We start from the raw sequence: 18,866 nt of genomic DNA, 5'->3' as shown, positions 1-18,866 counted from the left end.
AGGGGGTTCGAACGAAATCAAACGAAATATAAATGACAACGAATGGTTTTTGTGATCAGATTCATCAAATACCTGACAACACGACAACACACAACAGTAAGTATAGATATCTAAAGATATCATCTGAAAAAGTTTATTTAAACCCCGGCTGTTTCGGGGCCGGTTTTTCCGTGGAATTTTCCTTCTGTGTGGTTTTTTTCCTTGTCCACATAGGGGCCACAGGTTTTCAGGCCTGAAGCACCAGGCATATAGGGAGTTACCTCGTGAAATACGGAGTTTTCCAGGGATGCTAATAAGCATTGGATCTGATGCTTCGGCAGAGAGCGCCGGCTTAACCGACGAGGAGTGGACGGTGTTCACTGGATACTGGACACCTGAGATATGGGGGCTCCTCCACATAAATGGTAGAGCTCTCGAGAAAAGTCAATTAAACACTGCAGTGAGGACTGTGATCTGTGACAAGTGGAGCAACCCACGCATAAGGGGTGAGTGGGTGAATGTGAATGGCCCCTGCGACTATAGACTGCAGCCACGGTGACTTGGTAAAAAATAACATTAAAACAATAAAATAGTTTGACTTATTAAATTTTATTACTTGACTTAAATCTGGTCTTTTGTAATTTTCATCATTTTTTTATCATCAGTTATTATTTTTTAGATTTATTACATGGGATTGAGATACCTATTATAAATATGAGCGCAAATTTCTAATATCCATCTGTACAAAATCTTATTAACTCTATGAATTGAAACTGAAACATCAAACTCTATTTTAAAAATTCAGCATGACACTTTTTTATAATCATAGAATGCATGTCGGTTATTAAAAAATAATTTTCTACACCACACAAGTAGTGTCAACCAAAGTCTTTTCAACTAGTGTGTTTTCCCATTTCAATGGCTTAATAAAAAATACTTTTAAGAGCAATAGTAACTGTAATTTTCAATACACTCCAAATATTGTTAAAACTATTAGACAAAATGTAAAAAAAATTTCCTTTATTAACAAACTTATTATTTATTTTTATCTATTAATAACTTAAGTAAAACAGTTTATAATCTAATGTTGTAAATTGAATTGCCTTACACTTACTAAACATATTCACAGCCTTAAATATAATATATACATCACTTAAATTTATATCAAGTTTTTCTTGTAAACGTTTTAAATGTACAGTTCATGTAATTCGTATGAATGATTTGATTCACGCAACTCAAAAACCATTTGAATATCTAACTTTACTTTTTTTGAAAAACAAAAACCGAGTAAAGCGCTGAAAGAAAATACAACAAATTAATCAGACGTTTATAAAATTTGCATGGATTTATTGTTCGTAGAGATACTTACTTATAACTTCCCATTCGGCTTGCGAAAGAGTCCTGCAACTATTGTGAGAGTTCCTTAAATTGGGATTTTTGTAATTCGGGGGATATGATACTTGCATTCTATGCATAAGCTGTTTGCCTACTTCCTTCATTTTGTCAAAATAGTCACTAAAACTATAAAACAAAAAGTTCATTATTAATTTAACATGCATGTTTTTTAAAATTTACTGTGTAAAGTATTTTGCATTGAGTTAGTTACATAATCTACAAAATAATAAGTATTCATACATAATCAAAATAAGTAAATACTAACCAAAGGCAAAAAATTAAAGCATTTTAGCTGAATTTTTCTAGGAATAATATAAAATTACTATAAAATACTTGTGCATGTACATACCTTTTGAACACTATGAATTCAAGGCCATACTTCAAAGCTAATTGCTGTAAGACAGCAGAATTAACAAGAAATTCAGGACAATTAACTGCGTCTTTCAAATAGAAATGATATTTGGCACCATAAAAAGGTGGATTCAATTTGTCGCAGTAAAATTCAACATCGTAAATATTGTTGCCATATTTGTTTTCCTTTGTAGCATACCATCTAGACCTGAAATTACAAACAAGACAATTATTTTCAGTTATATAATTATTAAAAAACGAAATTCAATAATATATAACGCTAATTACAGTAGTTCACTTTCATTGGGCATTGTACCAATGAAATAGCCACCAGACCTCAAGTTCCTGCTAGCATTTTTGAGCAAGTTCTTGGCTTGCCTCCGAGATTCAAAGCCATAATGCAGAGCAAACTGACAACTAACTAGGTCAAATAGCTGTTTTTTGTGTACAAATTTTTTTGCAAGACCAGCCTGAAAACAGAATCGTTATCGTTTTGAGAATAGCACTTTATATTTCACATTTGAATATCACAAATGATTGTTCATTTCGACGTAAGGTTACCTTTGTACAGTCATGCACTATAAACTCAGCTCTAAAAGGTAGCTCACGTTTTTCGGACATTTGCACACAGCGATCACTGCACTCCTTCACTGACTCTTCGGCAATATCAACACACGTCAAATGCGTGACATTCGACTTTTCCCACTTGAGCAAATCTCCTCCTTTTCCACAACACAAGTCCAATACTTTGATTTTGTGCTGACTATACCCATCATTGGGGACTGGTACCATGCTCTTCCGTGCTTTTTTGGCAGCCCTTCTGTCTTTTTTTCGTTTGATTTTGTCAACGTATTTTTCTGTAACCAAAGGCACAATTACAATTGTGAACATACACAGAATAACCTTAATTCTTTTTTGACACACTTACTGATCAAAGTACTTTTCATCCAGTTGTTGAAATTTCTCAAGTTGAGAATGTGACATTTATTTCTGTCTATGTAACTCGCACCTTTTCTTGCATTGTAATGTTTAGCTACGACAGATGTTAAATTTTTTTTTACAGCTCGTTTTTTTCTTCTCCTCGAGAATCTTGACGTCGATAGTGTGGATTTGTTTTTCTACAAGATTAAAATTAGACTTTGTTAACAATCTGAAAATGTTAAAAAATAAAGCACAGCTTCACTCCTGGTCCCTACATACCATGTTGGGGTTGTATGTATGTGCTGGTGCTGGCCGCATACGTGGACCGTCTCTGCTACCGGCACGTCCGGTTAGGTATACAGATACTACAGATGCACCAGAGTACGCGGTGACGGGATATGATAAAAGAGTTATATTTTAAAAACACCAACGCACAATCGTCGCTCGAGTACGAAACTAAGTGAGCAAGTGAGTCTATCTTACAGAGGGATGGGATGTCACTGAAAGGTACCGAGCTATCGAGACAACCGTGGTTTAATTTATACCCGGCGGCCAGTGCCGGTTCCTGATAGAGTTAATTATTATTTATAAATCTATTTATTGTATCAACTAGGATATTAATAAGCCTCTTGTCTTGTATTTCTCGTTACAATTGTTCCAAATTCTACAACACGAATTGAAGGTTAAGTCAGGAGCCGGTTGGTTCTTGTTCTTGGACTAAACCGTGAGTCGTGCGTACGGTGCGTGCGTGTTTTTTTTGCAATTTGGTGTATCACTACTTACACTACACCCTCTACTTTTCACTTAATCGCTTCCGACTTTCAACTTCCAAGTTTACGAATTTTGAGTCTTCCGAGGTTCCGAGTCATTCGATCGAGCAATCGAGCTACCTCTTATGAGTTTTTCGCTGCTTTGCAGCCTTGGCTTTTGCCGTTTGCCCGTCTAACCTAACATGGGTGTTTTCCGCAATCGTCACCAGCAAGTAATTTAAGGTTGCGCTCTACGTTACCGTCAGGTCGGTAAGTCAACTACCTTGAATTGAACTGGCGCTCTGTTCCGTAATCTGGCCAGTAAAAACAGCAGACGACAGTCAACAGCGATGAAATCTTTACACTTTTTTCTCGACTTTCACGTCGTCTGCTGTTTTAACTGGCCAGATTACGGAATAGAGCGCCAGTTTAATTCAAGGTAGTTGACTTACCGACTTGACGGTAACGTAGAGCGCAACCTTAAATTACTTGCTGGTGACGATTGCGGAAAACACCCCATGTCTTGATCACGTGAGCAGCAGTCGGTAAGGTAGTTCAGCGTCTTTTTTTTGAAAGCACTGAATTCTGAAATGGTCGAATGTCGAATCTAATAAGGTGATAGCTTGTTTCCTTTTATTTTCAGGCTCGTTGTCCAATCCTCGAAATAAATCAAGTCCTTCACAGAGATTTCGAAATTAACAAAACTGACTAAACTAAGCTAAGGGGGTTCGAACGAAATCAAACGAAATATAAATGACAACGAATGGTTTTTGTGATCAGATTCATCAAATACCTGACAACACGACAACACACAACAGTAAGTATAGATATCTAAAGATATCATCTGAAAAAGTTTATTTAAACCCCGGCTGTTTCGGGGCCGGTTTTTCCGTGGAATTTTCCTTCTGTGTGGTTTTTTTCCTTGTCCACATAGGGGCCACAGGTTTTCAGGCCTGAAGCACCAGGCATAAAGGGAGTTACCTCGTGAAATACGGAGTTTTCCAGGGATGCTAATAAGCATTGGATCTGATGCTTCGGCAGAGAGCGCCGGCTTAACCGACGAGGAGTGGACGGTGTTCACTGGATACTGGACACCTGAGATATGGGGGCTCCTCCACATAAATGGTAGAGCTCTCGAGAAAAGTCAATTAAACACTGCAGTGAGGACTGTGATCTGTGACAAGTGGAGCAACCCACGCATAAGGGGTGAGTGGGTGAATGTGAATGGCCCCTGCGACTATAGACTGCAGCCACGGTGACTTGGTAAAAAATAACATTAAAACAATAAAATAGTTTGACTTATTAAATTTTATTACTTGACTTAAATCTGGTCTTTTGTAATTCTCATCATTTTTTTATCATCAGTTATTATTTTTTAGATTTATTACATGGGATTGAGATACCTATTATAAATATGAGCGCAAATTTCTAATATCCATCTGTACAAAATCTTATTAACTCTATGAATTGAAACTGAAACATCAAACTCTATTTTAAAAATTCAGCATGACACTTTTTTATAATCATAGAATGCATGTCGGTTATTAAAAAATAATTTTCTACACCACACAAGTAGTGTCAACCAAAGTCTTTTCAACTAGTGTGTTTTCCCATTTCAATGGCTTAATAAAAAATACTTTTAAGAGCAATAGTAACTGTAATTTTCAATACACTCCAAATATTGTTAAAACTATTAGACAAAATGTAAAAAAAATTTCCTTTATTAACAAACTTATTATTTATTTTTATCTATTAATAACTTAAGTAAAACAGTTTATAATCTAATGTTGTAAATTGAATTGCCTTACACTTACTAAACATATTCACAGCCTTAAATATAATATATACATCACTTAAATTTATATCAAGTTTTTCTTGTAAACGTTTTAAATGTACAGTTCATGTAATTCGTATGAATGATTTGATTCACGCAACTCAAAAACCATTTGAATATCTAACTTTACTTTTTTTGAAAAACAAAAACCGAGTAAAGCGCTGAAAGAAAATACAACAAATTAATCAGACGTTTATAAAATTTGCATGGATTTATTGTTCGTAGAGATACTTACTTATAACTTCCCATTCGGCTTGCGAAAGAGTCCTGCAACTATTGTGAGAGTTCCTTAAATTGGGATTTTTGTAATTCGGGGGATATGATACTTGCATTCTATGCATAAGCTGTTTGCCTACTTCCTTCATTTTGTCAAAATAGTCACTAAAACTATAAAACAAAAAGTTCATTATTAATTTAACATGCATGTTTTTTAAAATTTACTGTGTAAAGTATTTTGCATTGAGTTAGTTACATAATCTACAAAATAATAAGTATTCATACATAATCAAAATAAGTAAATACTAACCAAAGGCAAAAAATTAAAGCATTTTAGCTGAATTTTTCTAGGAATAATATAAAATTACTATAAAATACTTGTGCATGTACATACCTTTTGAACACTATGAATTCAAGGCCATACTTCAAAGCTAATTGCTGTAAGACAGCAGAATTAACAAGAAATTCAGGACAATTAACTGCGTCTTTCAAATAGAAATGATATTTGGCACCATAAAAAGGTGGATTCAATTTGTCGCAGTAAAATTCAACATCGTAAATATTGTTGCCATATTTGTTTTCCTTTGTAGCATACCATCTAGACCTGAAATTACAAACAAGACAATTATTTTCAGTTATATAATTATTAAAAAACGAAATTCAATAATATATAACGCTAATTACAGTAGTTCACTTTCATTGGGCATTGTACCAATGAAATAGCCACCAGACCTCAAGTTCCTGCTAGCATTTTTGAGCAAGTTCTTGGCTTGCCTCCGAGATTCAAAGCCATAATGCAGAGCAAACTGACAACTAACTAGGTCAAATAGCTGTTTTTTGTGTACAAATTTTTTTGCAAGACCAGCCTGAAAACAGAATCGTTATCGTTTTGAGAATAGCACTTTATATTTCACATTTGAATATCACAAATGATTGTTCATTTCGACGTAAGGTTACCTTTGTACAGTCATGCACTATAAACTCAGCTCTAAAAGGTAGCTCACGTTTTTCGGACATTTGCACACAGCGATCACTGCACTCCTTCACTGACTCTTCGGCAATATCAACACACGTCAAATGCGTGACATTCGACTTTTCCCACTTGAGCAAATCTCCTCCTTTTCCACAACACAAGTCCAATACTTTGATTTTGTGCTGACTATACCCATCATTGGGGACTGGTACCATGCTCTTCCGTGCTTTTTTGGCAGCCCTTCTGTCTTTTTTTCGTTTGATTTTGTCAACGTATTTTTCTGTAACCAAAGGCACAATTACAATTGTGAACATACACAGAATAACCTTAATTCTTTTTTGACACACTTACTGATCAAAGTACTTTTCACCCAGTTGTTGAAATTTCTCAAGTTGAGAATGTGACATTTATTTCTGTCTATGTAACTCGCACCTTTTCTTGCATTGTAATGTTTAGCTACGACAGATGTTAAATTTTTTTTTACAGCTCGTTTTTTTCTTCTCCTCGAGAATCTTGACGTCGATAGTGTGGATTTGTTTTTCTACAAGATTAAAATTAGACTTTGTTAACAATCTGAAAATGTTAAAAAATAAAGCACAGCTTCACTCCTGGTCCCTACATACCATGTTGGGGTTGTATGTATGTGCTGGTGCTGGCCGCATACGTGGACCGTCTCTGCTACCGGCACGTCCGGTTAGGTATACAGATACTACAGATGCACCAGAGTACGCGGTGACGGGATATGATAAAAGAGTTATATTTTAAAAACACCAACGCACAATCGTCGCTCGAGTACGAAACTAAGTGAGCAAGTGAGTCTATCTTACAGAGGGATGGGATGTCACTGAAAGGTACCGAGCTATCGAGACAACCGTGGTTTAATTTATACCCGGCGGCCAGTGCCGGTTCCTGATAGAGTTAATTATTATTTATAAATCTATTTATTGTATCAACTAGGATATTAATAAGCCTCTTGTCTTGTATTTCTCGTTACAATTGTTCCAAATTCTACAACACGAATTGAAGGTTAAGTCAGGAGCCGGTTGGTTCTTGTTCTTGGACTAAACCGTGAGTCGTGCGTACGGTGCGTGCGTGTTTTTTTTGCAATTTGGTGTATCACTACTTACACTACACCCTCTACTTTTCACTTAATCGCTTCCGACTTTCAACTTCCAAGTTTACGAATTTTGAGTCTTCCGAGGTTCCGAGTCATTCGATCGAGCAATCGAGCTACCTCTTATGAGTTTTTCGCTGCTTTGCAGCCTTGGCTTTTGCCGTTTGCCCGTCTAACCTAACATGGGTGTTTTCCGCAATCGTCACCAGCAAGTAATTTAAGGTTGCGCTCTACGTTACCGTCAGGTCGGTAAGTCAACTACCTTGAATTGAACTGGCGCTCTGTTCCGTAATCTGGCCAGTAAAAACAGCAGACGACAGTCAACAGCGATGAAATCTTTACACTTTTTTCTCGACTTTCACGTCGTCTGCTGTTTTAACTGGCCAGATTACGGAATAGAGCGCCAGTTTAATTCAAGGTAGTTGACTTACCGACTTGACGGTAACGTAGAGCGCAACCTTAAATTACTTGCTGGTGACGATTGCGGAAAACACCCCATGTCTTGATCACGTGAGCAGCAGTCCGTAAGGTAGTTCAGCGTCTTTTTTTTGAAAGCACTGAATTCTGAAATGGTCGAATGTCGAATCTAATAAGGTGATAGCTTGTTTCCTTTTATTTTCAGGCTCGTTGTCCAATCCTCGAAATAAATCAAGTCCTTCACAGAGATTTCGAAATTAACAAAACTGACTAAACTAAGCTAAGGGGGTTCGAACGAAATCAAACGAAATATAAATGACAACGAATGGTTTTTGTGATCAGATTCATCAAATACCTGACAACACGACAACACACAACAGTAAGTATAGATATCTAAAGATATCATCTGAAAAAGTTTATTTAAACCCCGGCTGTTTCGGGGCCGGTTTTTCCGTGGAATTTTCCTTCTGTGTGGTTTTTTTCCTTGTCCACATAGGGGCCACAGGTTTTCAGGCCTGAAGCACCAGGCATAAAGGGAGTTACCTCGTGAAATACGGAGTTTTCCAGGGATGCTAATAAGCATTGGATCTGATGCTTCGGCAGAGAGCGCCGGCTTAACCGACGAGGAGTGGACGGTGTTCACTGGATACTGGACACCTGAGATATGGGGGCTCCTCCACATAAATGGTAGAGCTCTCGAGAAAAGTCAATTAAACACTGCAGTGAGGACTGTGATCTGTGACAAGTGGAGCAACCCACGCATAAGGGGTGAGTGGGTGAATGTGAATGGCCCCTGCGACTATAGACTGCAGCCACGGTGACTTGGTAAAAAATAACATTAAAACAATAAAATAGTTTGACTTATTAAATTTTATTACTTGACTTAAATCTGGTCTTTTGTAATTCTCATCATTTTTTTATCATCAGTTATTATTTTTTAGATTTATTACATGGGATTGAGATACCTATTATAAATATGAGCGCAAATTTCTAATATCCATCTGTACAAAATCTTATTAACTCTATGAATTGAAACTGAAACATCAAACTCTATTTTAAAAATTCAGCATGACACTTTTTTATAATCATAGAATGCATGTCGGTTATTAAAAAATAATTTTCTACACCACACAAGTAGTGTCAACCAAAGTCTTTTCAACTAGTGTGTTTTCCCATTTCAATGGCTTAATAAAAAATACTTTTAAGAGCAATAGTAACTGTAATTTTCAATACACTCCAAATATTGTTAAAACTATTAGACAAAATGTAAAAAAAATTTCCTTTATTAACAAACTTATTATTTATTTTTATCTATTAATAACTTAAGTAAAACAGTTTATAATCTAATGTTGTAAATTGAATTGCCTTACACTTACTAAACATATTCACAGCCTTAAATATAATATATACATCACTTAAATTTATATCAAGTTTTTCTTGTAAACGTTTTAAATGTACAGTTCATGTAATTCGTATGAATGATTTGATTCACGCAACTCAAAAACCATTTGAATATCTAACTTTACTTTTTTTGAAAAACAAAAACCGAGTAAAGCGCTGAAAGAAAATACAACAAATTAATCAGACGTTTATAAAATTTGCATGGATTTATTGTTCGTAGAGATACTTACTTATAACTTCCCATTCGGCTTGCGAAAGAGTCCTGCAACTATTGTGAGAGTTCCTTAAATTGGGATTTTTGTAATTCGGGGGATATGATACTTGCATTCTATGCATAAGCTGTTTGCCTACTTCCTTCATTTTGTCAAAATAGTCACTAAAACTATAAAACAAAAAGTTCATTATTAATTTAACATGCATGTTTTTTAAAATTTACTGTGTAAAGTATTTTGCATTGAGTTAGTTACATAATCTACAAAATAATAAGTATTCATACATAATCAAAATAAGTAAATACTAACCAAAGGCAAAAAATTAAAGCATTTTAGCTGAATTTTTCTAGGAATAATATAAAATTACTATAAAATACTTGTGCATGTACATACCTTTTGAACACTATGAATTCAAGGCCATACTTCAAAGCTAATTGCTGTAAGACAGCAGAATTAACAAGAAATTCAGGACAATTAACTGCGTCTTTCAAATAGAAATGATATTTGGCACCATAAAAAGGTGGATTCAATTTGTCGCAGTAAAATTCAACATCGTAAATATTGTTGCCATATTTGTTTTCCTTTGTAGCATACCATCTAGACCTGAAATTACAAACAAGACAATTATTTTCAGTTATATAATTATTAAAAAACGAAATTCAATAATATATAACGCTAATTACAGTAGTTCACTTTCATTGGGCATTGTACCAATGAAATAGCCACCAGACCTCAAGTTCCTGCTAGCATTTTTGAGCAAGTTCTTGGCTTGCCTCCGAGATTCAAAGCCATAATGCAGAGCAAACTGACAACTAACTAGGTCAAATAGCTGTTTTTTGTGTACAAATTTTTTTGCAAGACCAGCCTGAAAACAGAATCGTTATCGTTTTGAGAATAGCACTTTATATTTCACATTTGAATATCACAAATGATTGTTCATTTCGACGTAAGGTTACCTTTGTACAGTCATGCACTATAAACTCAGCTCTAAAAGGTAGCTCACGTTTTTCGGACATTTGCACACAGCGATCACTGCACTCCTTCACTGACTCTTCGGCAATATCAACACACGTCAAATGCGTGACATTCGACTTTTCCCACTTGAGCAAATCTCCTCCTTTTCCACAACACAAGTCCAATACTTTGATTTTGTGCTGACTATACCCATCATTGGGGACTGGTACCATGCTCTTCCGTGCTTTTTTGGCAGCCCTTCTGTCTTTTTTTCGTTTGATTTTGTCAACGTATTTTTCTGTAACCAAAGGCACAATTACAATTGTGAACATACACAGAATAACCTTAATTCTTTTTTGACACACTTACTGATCAAAGTACTTTTCACCCAGTTGTTGAAATTTCTCAAGTTGAGAATGTGACATTTATTTCTGTCTATGTAACTCGCACCTTTTCTTGCATTGTAATGTTTAGCTACGACAGATGTTAAATTTTTTTTTACAGCTCGTTTTTTTCTTCTCCTCGAGAATCTTGACGTCGATAGTGTGGATTTGTTTTTCTACAAGATTAAAATTAGACTTTGTTAACAATCTGAAAATGTTAAAAAATAAAGCACAGCTTCACTCCTGGTCCCTACATACCATGTTGGGGTTGTATGTATGTGCTGGTGCTGGCCGCATACGTGGACCGTCTCTGCTACCGGCACGTCCGGTTAGGTATACAGATACTACAGATGCACCAGAGTACGCGGTGACGGGATATGATAAAAGAGTTATATTTTAAAAACACCAACGCACAATCGTCGCTCGAGTACGAAACTAAGTGAGCAAGTGAGTCTATCTTACAGAGGGATGGGATGTCACTGAAAGGTACCGAGCTATCGAGACAACCGTGGTTTAATTTATACCCGGCGGCCAGTGCCGGTTCCTGATAGAGTTAATTATTATTTATAAATCTATTTATTGTATCAACTAGGATATTAATAAGCCTCTTGTCTTGTATTTCTCGTTACAATTGTTCCAAATTCTACAACACGAATTGAAGGTTAAGTCAGGAGCCGGTTGGTTCTTGTTCTTGGACTAAACCGTGAGTCGTGCGTACGGTGCGTGCGTGTTTTTTTTGCAATTTGGTGTATCACTACTTACACTACACCCTCTACTTTTCACTTAATCGCTTCCGACTTTCAACTTCCAAGTTTACGAATTTTGAGTCTTCCGAGGTTCCGAGTCATTCGATCGAGCAATCGAGCTACCTCTTATGAGTTTTTCGCTGCTTTGCAGCCTTGGCTTTTGCCGTTTGCCCGTCTAACCTAACATGGGTGTTTTCCGCAATCGTCACCAGCAAGTAATTTAAGGTTGCGCTCTACGTTACCGTCAGGTCGGTAAGTCAACTACCTTGAATTGAACTGGCGCTCTGTTCCGTAATCTGGCCAGTAAAAACAGCAGACGACAGTCAACAGCGATGAAATCTTTACACTTTTTTCTCGACTTTCACGTCGTCTGCTGTTTTAACTGGCCAGATTACGGAATAGAGCGCCAGTTTAATTCAAGGTAGTTGACTTACCGACTTGACGGTAACGTAGAGCGCAACCTTAAATTACTTGCTGGTGACGATTGCGGAAAACACCCCATGTCTTGATCACGTGAGCAGCAGTCGGTAAGGTAGTTCAGCGTCTTTTTTTTGAAAGCACTGAATTCTGAAATGGTCGAATGTCGAATCTAATAAGGTGATAGCTTGTTTCCTTTTATTTTCAGGCTCGTTGTCCAATCCTCGAAATAAATCAAGTCCTTCACAGAGATTTCGAAATTAACAAAACTGACTAAACTAAGCTAAGGGGGTTCGAACGAAATCAAACGAAATATAAATGACAACGAATGGTTTTTGTGATCAGATTCATCAAATACCTGACAACACGACAACACACAACAGTAAGTATAGATATCTAAAGATATCATCTGAAAAAGTTTATTTAAACCCCGGCTGTTTCGGGGCCGGTTTTTCCGTGGAATTTTCCTTCTGTGTGGTTTTTTTCCTTGTCCACATAGGGGCCACAGGTTTTCAGGCCTGAAGCACCAGGCATAAAGGGAGTTACCTCGTGAAATACGGAGTTTTCCAGGGATGCTAATAAGCATTGGATCTGATGCTTCGGCAGAGAGCGCCGGCTTAACCGACGAGGAGTGGACGGTGTTCACTGGATACTGGACACCTGAGATATGGGGGCTCCTCCACATAAATGGTAGAGCTCTCGAGAAAAGTCAATTAAACACTGCAGTGAGGACTGTGATCTGTGACAAGTGGAGCAACCCACGCATAAGGGGTGAGTGGGTGAATGTGAATGGCCCCTGCGACTATAGACTGCAGCCACGGTGACTTGGTAAAAAATAACATTAAAACAATAAAATAGTTTGACTTATTAAATTTTATTACTTGACTTAAATCTGGTCTTTTGTAATTCTCATCATTTTTTTATCATCAGTTATTATTTTTTAGATTTATTACATGGGATTGAGATACCTATTATAAATATGAGCGCAAATTTCTAATATCCATCTGTACAAAATCTTATTAACTCTATGAATTGAAACTGAAACATCAAACTCTATTTTAAAAATTCAGCATGACACTTTTTTATAATCATAGAATGCATGTCGGTTATTAAAAAATAATTTTCTACACCACACAAGTAGTGTCAACCAAAGTCTTTTCAACTAGTGTGTTTTCCCATTTCAATGGCTTAATAAAAAATACTTTTAAGAGCAATAGTAACTGTAATTTTCAATACACTCCAAATATTGTTAAAACTATTAGACAAAATGTAAAAAAAATTTCCTTTATTAACAAACTTATTATTTATTTTTATCTATTAATAACTTAAGTAAAACAGTTTATAATCTAATGTTGTAAATTGAATTGCCTTACACTTACTAAACATATTCACAGCCTTAAATATAATATATACATCACTTAAATTTATATCAAGTTTTTCTTGTAAACGTTTTAAATGTACAGTTCATGTAATTCGTATGAATGATTTGATTCACGCAACTCAAAAACCATTTGAATATCTAACTTTACTTTTTTTGAAAAACAAAAACCGAGTAAAGCGCTGAAAGAAAATACAACAAATTAATCAGACGTTTATAAAATTTGCATGGATTTATTGTTCGTAGAGATACTTACTTATAACTTCCCATTCGGCTTGCGAAAGAGTCCTGCAACTATTGTGAGAGTTCCTTAAATTGGGATTTTTGTAATTCGGGGGATATGATACTTGCATTCTATGCATAAGCTGTTTGCCTACTTCCTTCATTTTGTCAAAATAGTCACTAAAACTATAAAACAAAAAGTTCATTATTAATTTAACATGCATGTTTTTTAAAATTTACTGTGTAAAGTATTTTGCATTGAGTTAGTTACATAATCTACAAAATAATAAGTATTCATACATAATCAAAATAAGTAAATACTAACCAAAGGCAAAAAATTAAAGCATTTTAGCTGAATTTTTCTAGGAATAATATAAAATTACTATAAAATACTTGTGCATGTACATACCTTTTGAACACTATGAATTCAAGGCCATACTTCAAAGCTAATTGCTGTAAGACAGCAGAATTAACAAGAAATTCAGGACAATTAACTGCGTCTTTCAAATAGAAATGATATTTGGCACCATAAAAAGGTGGATTCAATTTGTCGCAGTAAAATTCAACATCGTAAATATTGTTGCCATATTTGTTTTCCTTTGTAGCATACCATCTAGACCTGAAATTACAAACAAGACAATTATTTTCAGTTATATAATTATTAAAAAACGAAATTCAATAATATATAACGCTAATTACAGTAGTTCACTTTCATTGGGCATTGTACCAATGAAATAGCCACCAGACCTCAAGTTCCTGCTAGCATTTTTGAGCAAGTTCTTGGCTTGCCTCCGAGATTCAAAGCCATAATGCAGAGCAAACTGACAACTAACTAGGTCAAATAGCTGTTTTTTGTGTACAAATTTTTTTGCAAGACCAGCCTGAAAACAGAATCGTTATCGTTTTGAGAATAGCACTTTATATTTCACATTTGAATATCACAAATGATTGTTCATTTCGACGTAAGGTTACCTTTGTACAGTCATGCACTATAAACTCAGCTCTAAAAGGTAGCTCACGTTTTTCGGACATTTGCACACAGCGATCACTGCACTCCTTCACTGACTCTTCGGCAATATCAACACACGTCAAATGCGTGACATTCGACTTTTCCCACTTGAGCAAATCTCCTCCTTTTCCACAACACAAGTCCAATACTTTGATTTTGTGCTGACTATACCCATCATTGGGGACTGGTACCATGCTCTTCCGTGCTTTTTTGGCAGCCCTTCTGTCTTTTTTTCGTTTGATTTTGTCAACGTATTTTTCTGTAACCAAAGGCACAATTACAATTGTGAACATACACAGAATAACCTTAATTCTTTTTTGACACACTTACTGATCAAAGTACTTTTCACCCAGTTGTTGAAATTTCTCAAGTTGAGAATGTGACATTTATTTCTGTCTATGTAACTCGCACCTTTTCTTGCATTGTAATGTTTAGCTACGACAGATGTTAAATTTTTTTTTACAGCTCGTTTTTTTCTTCTCCTCGAGAATCTTGACGTCGATAGTGTGGATTTGTTTTTCTACAAGATTAAAATTAGACTTTGTTAACAATCTGAAAATGTTAAAAAATAAAGCACAGCTTCACTCCTGGTCCCTACATACCATGTTGGGGTTGTATGTATGTGCTGGTGCTGGCCGCATACGTGGACCGTCTCTGCTACCGGCACGTCCGGTTAGGTATACAGATACTACAGATGCACCAGAGTACGCGGTGACGGGATATGATAAAAGAGTTATATTTTAAAAACACCAACGCACAATCGTCGCTCGAGTACGAAACTAAGTGAGCAAGTGAGTCTATCTTACAGAGGGATGGGATGTCACTGAAAGGTACCGAGCTATCGAGACAACCGTGGTTTAATTTATACCCGGCGGCCAGTGCCGGTTCCTGATAGAGTTAATTATTATTTATAAATCTATTTATTGTATCAACTAGGATATTAATAAGCCTCTTGTCTTGTATTTCTCGTTACAATTGTTCCAAATTCTACAACACGAATTGAAGGTTAAGTCAGGAGCCGGTTGGTTCTTGTTCTTGGACTAAACCGTGAGTCGTGCGTACGGTGCGTGCGTGTTTTTTTTGCAATTTGGTGTATCACTACTTACACTACACCCTCTACTTTTCACTTAATCGCTTCCGACTTTCAACTTCCAAGTTTACGAATTTTGAGTCTTCCGAGGTTCCGAGTCATTCGATCGAGCAATCGAGCTACCTCTTATGAGTTTTTCGCTGCTTTGCAGCCTTGGCTTTTGCCGTTTGCCCGTCTAACCTAACATGGGTGTTTTCCGCAATCGTCACCAGCAAGTAATTTAAGGTTGCGCTCTACGTTACCGTCAGGTCGGTAAGTCAACTACCTTGAATTGAACTGGCGCTCTGTTCCGTAATCTGGCCAGTAAAAACAGCAGACGACAGTCAACAGCGATGAAATCTTTACACTTTTTTCTCGACTTTCACGTCGTCTGCTGTTTTAACTGGCCAGATTACGGAATAGAGCGCCAGTTTAATTCAAGGTAGTTGACTTACCGACTTGACGGTAACGTAGAGCGCAACCTTAAATTACTTGCTGGTGACGATTGCGGAAAACACCCCATGTCTTGATCACGTGAGCAGCAGTCCGTAAGGTAGTTCAGCGTCTTTTTTTTGAAAGCACTGAATTCTGAAATGGTCGAATGTCGAATCTAATAAGGTGATAGCTTGTTTCCTTTTATTTTCAGGCTCGTTGTCCAATCCTCGAAATAAATCAAGTCCTTCACAGAGATTTCGAAATTAACAAAACTGACTAAACTAAGCTAAGGGGGTTCGAACGAAATCAAACGAAATATAAATGACAACGAATGGTTTTTGTGATCAGATTCATCAAATACCTGACAACACGACAACACACAACAGTAAGTATAGATATCTAAAGATATCATCTGAAAAAGTTTATTTAAACCCCGGCTGTTTCGGGGCCGGTTTTTCCGTGGAATTTTCCTTCTGTGTGGTTTTTTTCCTTGTCCACATAGGGGCCACAGGTTTTTCAGGCCTGAAGCACCAGGCATAAAGGGAGTTACCTCGTGAAATACGGAGTTTTCCAGGGATGCTAATAAGCATTGGATCTGATGCTTCGGCAGAGAGCGCCGGCTTAACCGACGAGGAGTGGACGGTGTTCACTGGATACTGGACACCTGAGATATGGGGGCTCCTCCACATAAATGGTAGAGCTCTCGAGAAAAGTCAATTAAACACTGCAGTGAGGACTGTGATCTGTGACAAGTGGAGCAACCCACGCATAAGGGGTGAGTGGGTGAATGTGAATGGCCCCTGCGACTATAGACTGCAGCCACGGTGACTTGGTAAAAAATAACATTAAAACAATAAAATAGTTTGACTTATTAAATTTTATTACTTGACTTAAATCTGGTCTTTTGTAATTCTCATCATTTTTTTATCATCAGTTATTATTTTTTAGATTTATTACATGGGATTGAGATACCTATTATAAATATGAGCGCAAATTTCTAATATCCATCTGTACAAAATCTTATTAACTCTATGAATTGAAACTGAAACATCAAACTCTATTTTAAAAATTCAGCATGACACTTTTTTATAATCATAGAATGCATGTCGGTTATTAAAAAATAATTTTCTACACCACACAAGTAGTGTCAACCAAAGTCTTTTCAACTAGTGTGTTTTCCCATTTCAATGGCTTAATAAAAAATACTTTTAAGAGCAATAGTAACTGTAATTTTCAATACACTCCAAATATTGTTAAAACTATTAGACAAAATGTAAAAAAAATTTCCTTTATTAACAAACTTATTATTTATTTTTATCTATTAATAACTTAAGTAAAACAGTTTATAATCTAATGTTGTAAATTGAATTGCCTTACACTTACTAAACATATTCACAGCCTTAAATATAATATATACATCACTTAAATTTATATCAAGTTTTTCTTGTAAACGTTTTAAATGTACAGTTCATGTAATTCGTATGAATGATTTGATTCACGCAACTCAAAAACCATTTGAATATCTAACTTTACTTTTTTTGAAAAACAAAAACCGAGTAAAGCGCTGAAAGAAAATACAACAAATTAATCAGACGTTTATAAAATTTGCATGGATTTATTGTTCGTAGAGATACTTACTTATAACTTCCCATTCGGCTTGCGAAAGAGTCCTGCAACTATTGTGAGAGTTCCTTAAATTGGGATTTTTGTAATTCGGGGGATATGATACTTGCATTCTATGCATAAGCTGTTTGCCTACTTCCTTCATTTTGTCAAAATAGTCACTAAAACTATAAAACAAAAAGTTCATTATTAATTTAACATGCATGTTTTTTAAAATTTACTGTGTAAAGTATTTTGCATTGAGTTAGTTACATAATCTACAAAATAATAAGTATTCATACATAATCAAAATAAGTAAATACTAACCAAAGGCAAAAAATTAAAGCATTTTAGCTGAATTTTTCTAGGAATAATATAAAATTACTATAAAATACTTGTGCATGTACATACCTTTTGAACACTATGAATTCAAGGCCATACTTCAAAGCTAATTGCTGTAAGACAGCAGAATTAACAAGAAATTCAGGACAATTAACTGCGTCTTTCAAATAGAAATGATATTTGGCACCATAAAAAGGTGGATTCAATTTGTCGCAGTAAAATTCAACATCGTAAATATTGTTGCCATATTTGTTTTCCTTTGTAGCATACCATCTAGACCTGAAATTACAAACAAGACAATTATTTTCAGTTATATAATTATTAAAAAACGAAATTCAATAATATATAACGCTAATTACAGTAGTTCACTTTCATTGGGCATTGTACCAATGAAATAGCCACCAGACCTCAAGTTCCTGCTAGCATTTTTGAGCAAGTTCTTGGCTTGCCTCCGAGATTCAAAGCCATAATGCAGAGCAAACTGACAACTAACTAGGTCAAATAGCTGTTTTTTGTGTACAAATTTTTTTGCAAGACCAGCCTGAAAACAGAATCGTTATCGTTTTGAGAATAGCACTTTATATTTCACATTTGAATATCACAAATGATTGTTCATTTCGACGTAAGGTTACCTTTGTACAGTCATGCACTATAAACTCAGCTCTAAAAGGTAGCTCACGTTTTTCGGACATTTGTACACAGCGATCACTGCACTCCTTCACTGACTCTTCGGCAATATCAAACACA

At 35.8% G+C, this 18,866-nt stretch overlaps 5 protein-coding genes across 5 annotated transcripts; all 5 read right to left on the bottom strand.

Moving 5' to 3' along the window:
- Window positions 1-1,115: 1,115 nt before the first annotated feature.
- Window positions 1,116-2,672, bottom strand: LOC149373858 (mRNA cap guanine-N(7) methyltransferase-like). The gene is made up of 6 exons (XM_089595428.1): window positions 2,654-2,672; window positions 2,287-2,582; window positions 2,014-2,195; window positions 1,724-1,933; window positions 1,349-1,500; window positions 1,116-1,274 (listed from the first exon to the last, which is right to left on the bottom strand). The coding sequence occupies exons 1-6, from the start codon at window positions 2,670-2,672 to the stop codon at window positions 1,240-1,242; spliced, it is 894 nt and encodes a 297-aa protein (XP_089451554.1). The 3' UTR covers window positions 1,116-1,239.
- A 2,559-nt stretch (window positions 2,673-5,231) lies between these two features.
- Window positions 5,232-7,635, bottom strand: LOC149373857 (mRNA cap guanine-N(7) methyltransferase-like). Its single transcript, XM_089595341.1, has 7 exons — window positions 7,042-7,635; window positions 6,770-6,959; window positions 6,403-6,698; window positions 6,130-6,311; window positions 5,840-6,049; window positions 5,465-5,616; window positions 5,232-5,390 (listed from the first exon to the last, which is right to left on the bottom strand). The coding sequence occupies exons 1-7, from the start codon at window positions 7,078-7,080 to the stop codon at window positions 5,356-5,358; spliced, it is 1,104 nt and encodes a 367-aa protein (XP_089451467.1). The 5' UTR covers window positions 7,081-7,635; the 3' UTR covers window positions 5,232-5,355.
- A 1,712-nt stretch (window positions 7,636-9,347) lies between these two features.
- Window positions 9,348-11,751, bottom strand: LOC149373856 (mRNA cap guanine-N(7) methyltransferase-like). Its single transcript, XM_089595342.1, has 7 exons — window positions 11,158-11,751; window positions 10,886-11,075; window positions 10,519-10,814; window positions 10,246-10,427; window positions 9,956-10,165; window positions 9,581-9,732; window positions 9,348-9,506 (listed from the first exon to the last, which is right to left on the bottom strand). Exons 1-7 carry the CDS (start codon window positions 11,194-11,196, stop codon window positions 9,472-9,474), a joined length of 1,104 nt encoding a protein of 367 aa, XP_089451468.1. The 5' UTR covers window positions 11,197-11,751; the 3' UTR covers window positions 9,348-9,471.
- Window positions 11,752-13,463: 1,712 nt separating this feature from the next.
- On the bottom strand, window positions 13,464-15,867 carry LOC149373855 (mRNA cap guanine-N(7) methyltransferase-like). Its single transcript, XM_089595343.1, has 7 exons — window positions 15,274-15,867; window positions 15,002-15,191; window positions 14,635-14,930; window positions 14,362-14,543; window positions 14,072-14,281; window positions 13,697-13,848; window positions 13,464-13,622 (listed from the first exon to the last, which is right to left on the bottom strand). The coding sequence occupies exons 1-7, from the start codon at window positions 15,310-15,312 to the stop codon at window positions 13,588-13,590; spliced, it is 1,104 nt and encodes a 367-aa protein (XP_089451469.1). The 5' UTR covers window positions 15,313-15,867; the 3' UTR covers window positions 13,464-13,587.
- A 1,713-nt stretch (window positions 15,868-17,580) lies between these two features.
- LOC149373854 (mRNA cap guanine-N(7) methyltransferase-like) lies at window positions 17,581-18,811 on the bottom strand. Its single transcript, XM_089595427.1, has 5 exons — window positions 18,752-18,811; window positions 18,479-18,660; window positions 18,189-18,398; window positions 17,814-17,965; window positions 17,581-17,739 (listed from the first exon to the last, which is right to left on the bottom strand). Exons 1-5 carry the CDS (start codon window positions 18,809-18,811, stop codon window positions 17,705-17,707), a joined length of 639 nt encoding a protein of 212 aa, XP_089451553.1. The 3' UTR covers window positions 17,581-17,704.
- Window positions 18,812-18,866: the final 55 nt, after the last annotated feature.

The sequence above is a fragment of the Copidosoma floridanum genome, unplaced genomic scaffold, assembly GCF_036245765.1.
Source record: "Copidosoma floridanum isolate Cflo_tuat_1 unplaced genomic scaffold, Cflo_Japanese_pri ptg000025l, whole genome shotgun sequence".
NCBI lineage: Eukaryota > Metazoa > Arthropoda > Insecta > Hymenoptera > Encyrtidae > Copidosoma > Copidosoma floridanum.
Note: the sequence above shows the minus strand (reverse complement) of the source record. Positions and strands in the feature narration are given on the sequence as shown.

Excerpts from the sequence above, each read along its gene's own strand:
- LOC149373858 (XM_089595428.1), bottom strand. Across the intron at positions 2,196-2,286 it reads TAGTGCATGACTGTACAAAG|GCTGGTCTTGCAAAAAAATT; the intron begins GTAACCTTACGT and ends TTCTGTTTTCAG. Across the intron at positions 1,934-2,013 it reads CCCAATGAAAGTGAACTACT|GTCTAGATGGTATGCTACAA; the intron begins GTAATTAGCGTT and ends TTGTAATTTCAG.
- LOC149373857 (XM_089595341.1), bottom strand. The coding sequence starts at position 7,080 with ATGCGGCCAGCACCAGCACATACATACAACCCCAACATG. Across the intron at positions 5,617-5,839 it reads GAATTCATAGTGTTCAAAAG|TTTTAGTGACTATTTTGACA; the intron begins GTATGTACATGC and ends TTTGTTTTATAG. Across the intron at positions 5,391-5,464 it reads AGCCGAATGGGAAGTTATAA|CGCTTTACTCGGTTTTTGTT; the intron begins GTAAGTATCTCT and ends ATTTTCTTTCAG.
- LOC149373856 (XM_089595342.1), bottom strand. The coding sequence starts at position 11,196 with ATGCGGCCAGCACCAGCACATACATACAACCCCAACATG. Across the intron at positions 10,815-10,885 it reads GGTGAAAAGTACTTTGATCA|AAAAATACGTTGACAAAATC; the intron begins GTAAGTGTGTCA and ends CTTTGGTTACAG. Across the intron at positions 9,733-9,955 it reads GAATTCATAGTGTTCAAAAG|TTTTAGTGACTATTTTGACA; the intron begins GTATGTACATGC and ends TTTGTTTTATAG.
- LOC149373855 (XM_089595343.1), bottom strand. The coding sequence starts at position 15,312 with ATGCGGCCAGCACCAGCACATACATACAACCCCAACATG. Across the intron at positions 14,544-14,634 it reads TAGTGCATGACTGTACAAAG|GCTGGTCTTGCAAAAAAATT; the intron begins GTAACCTTACGT and ends TTCTGTTTTCAG. Across the intron at positions 14,282-14,361 it reads CCCAATGAAAGTGAACTACT|GTCTAGATGGTATGCTACAA; the intron begins GTAATTAGCGTT and ends TTGTAATTTCAG.
- LOC149373854 (XM_089595427.1), bottom strand. The coding sequence starts at position 18,811 with ATGTCCGAAAAACGTGAGCTACCTTTTAGAGCTGAGTTTATAGTGCAT. Across the intron at positions 18,661-18,751 it reads TAGTGCATGACTGTACAAAG|GCTGGTCTTGCAAAAAAATT; the intron begins GTAACCTTACGT and ends TTCTGTTTTCAG. Across the intron at positions 17,966-18,188 it reads GAATTCATAGTGTTCAAAAG|TTTTAGTGACTATTTTGACA; the intron begins GTATGTACATGC and ends TTTGTTTTATAG.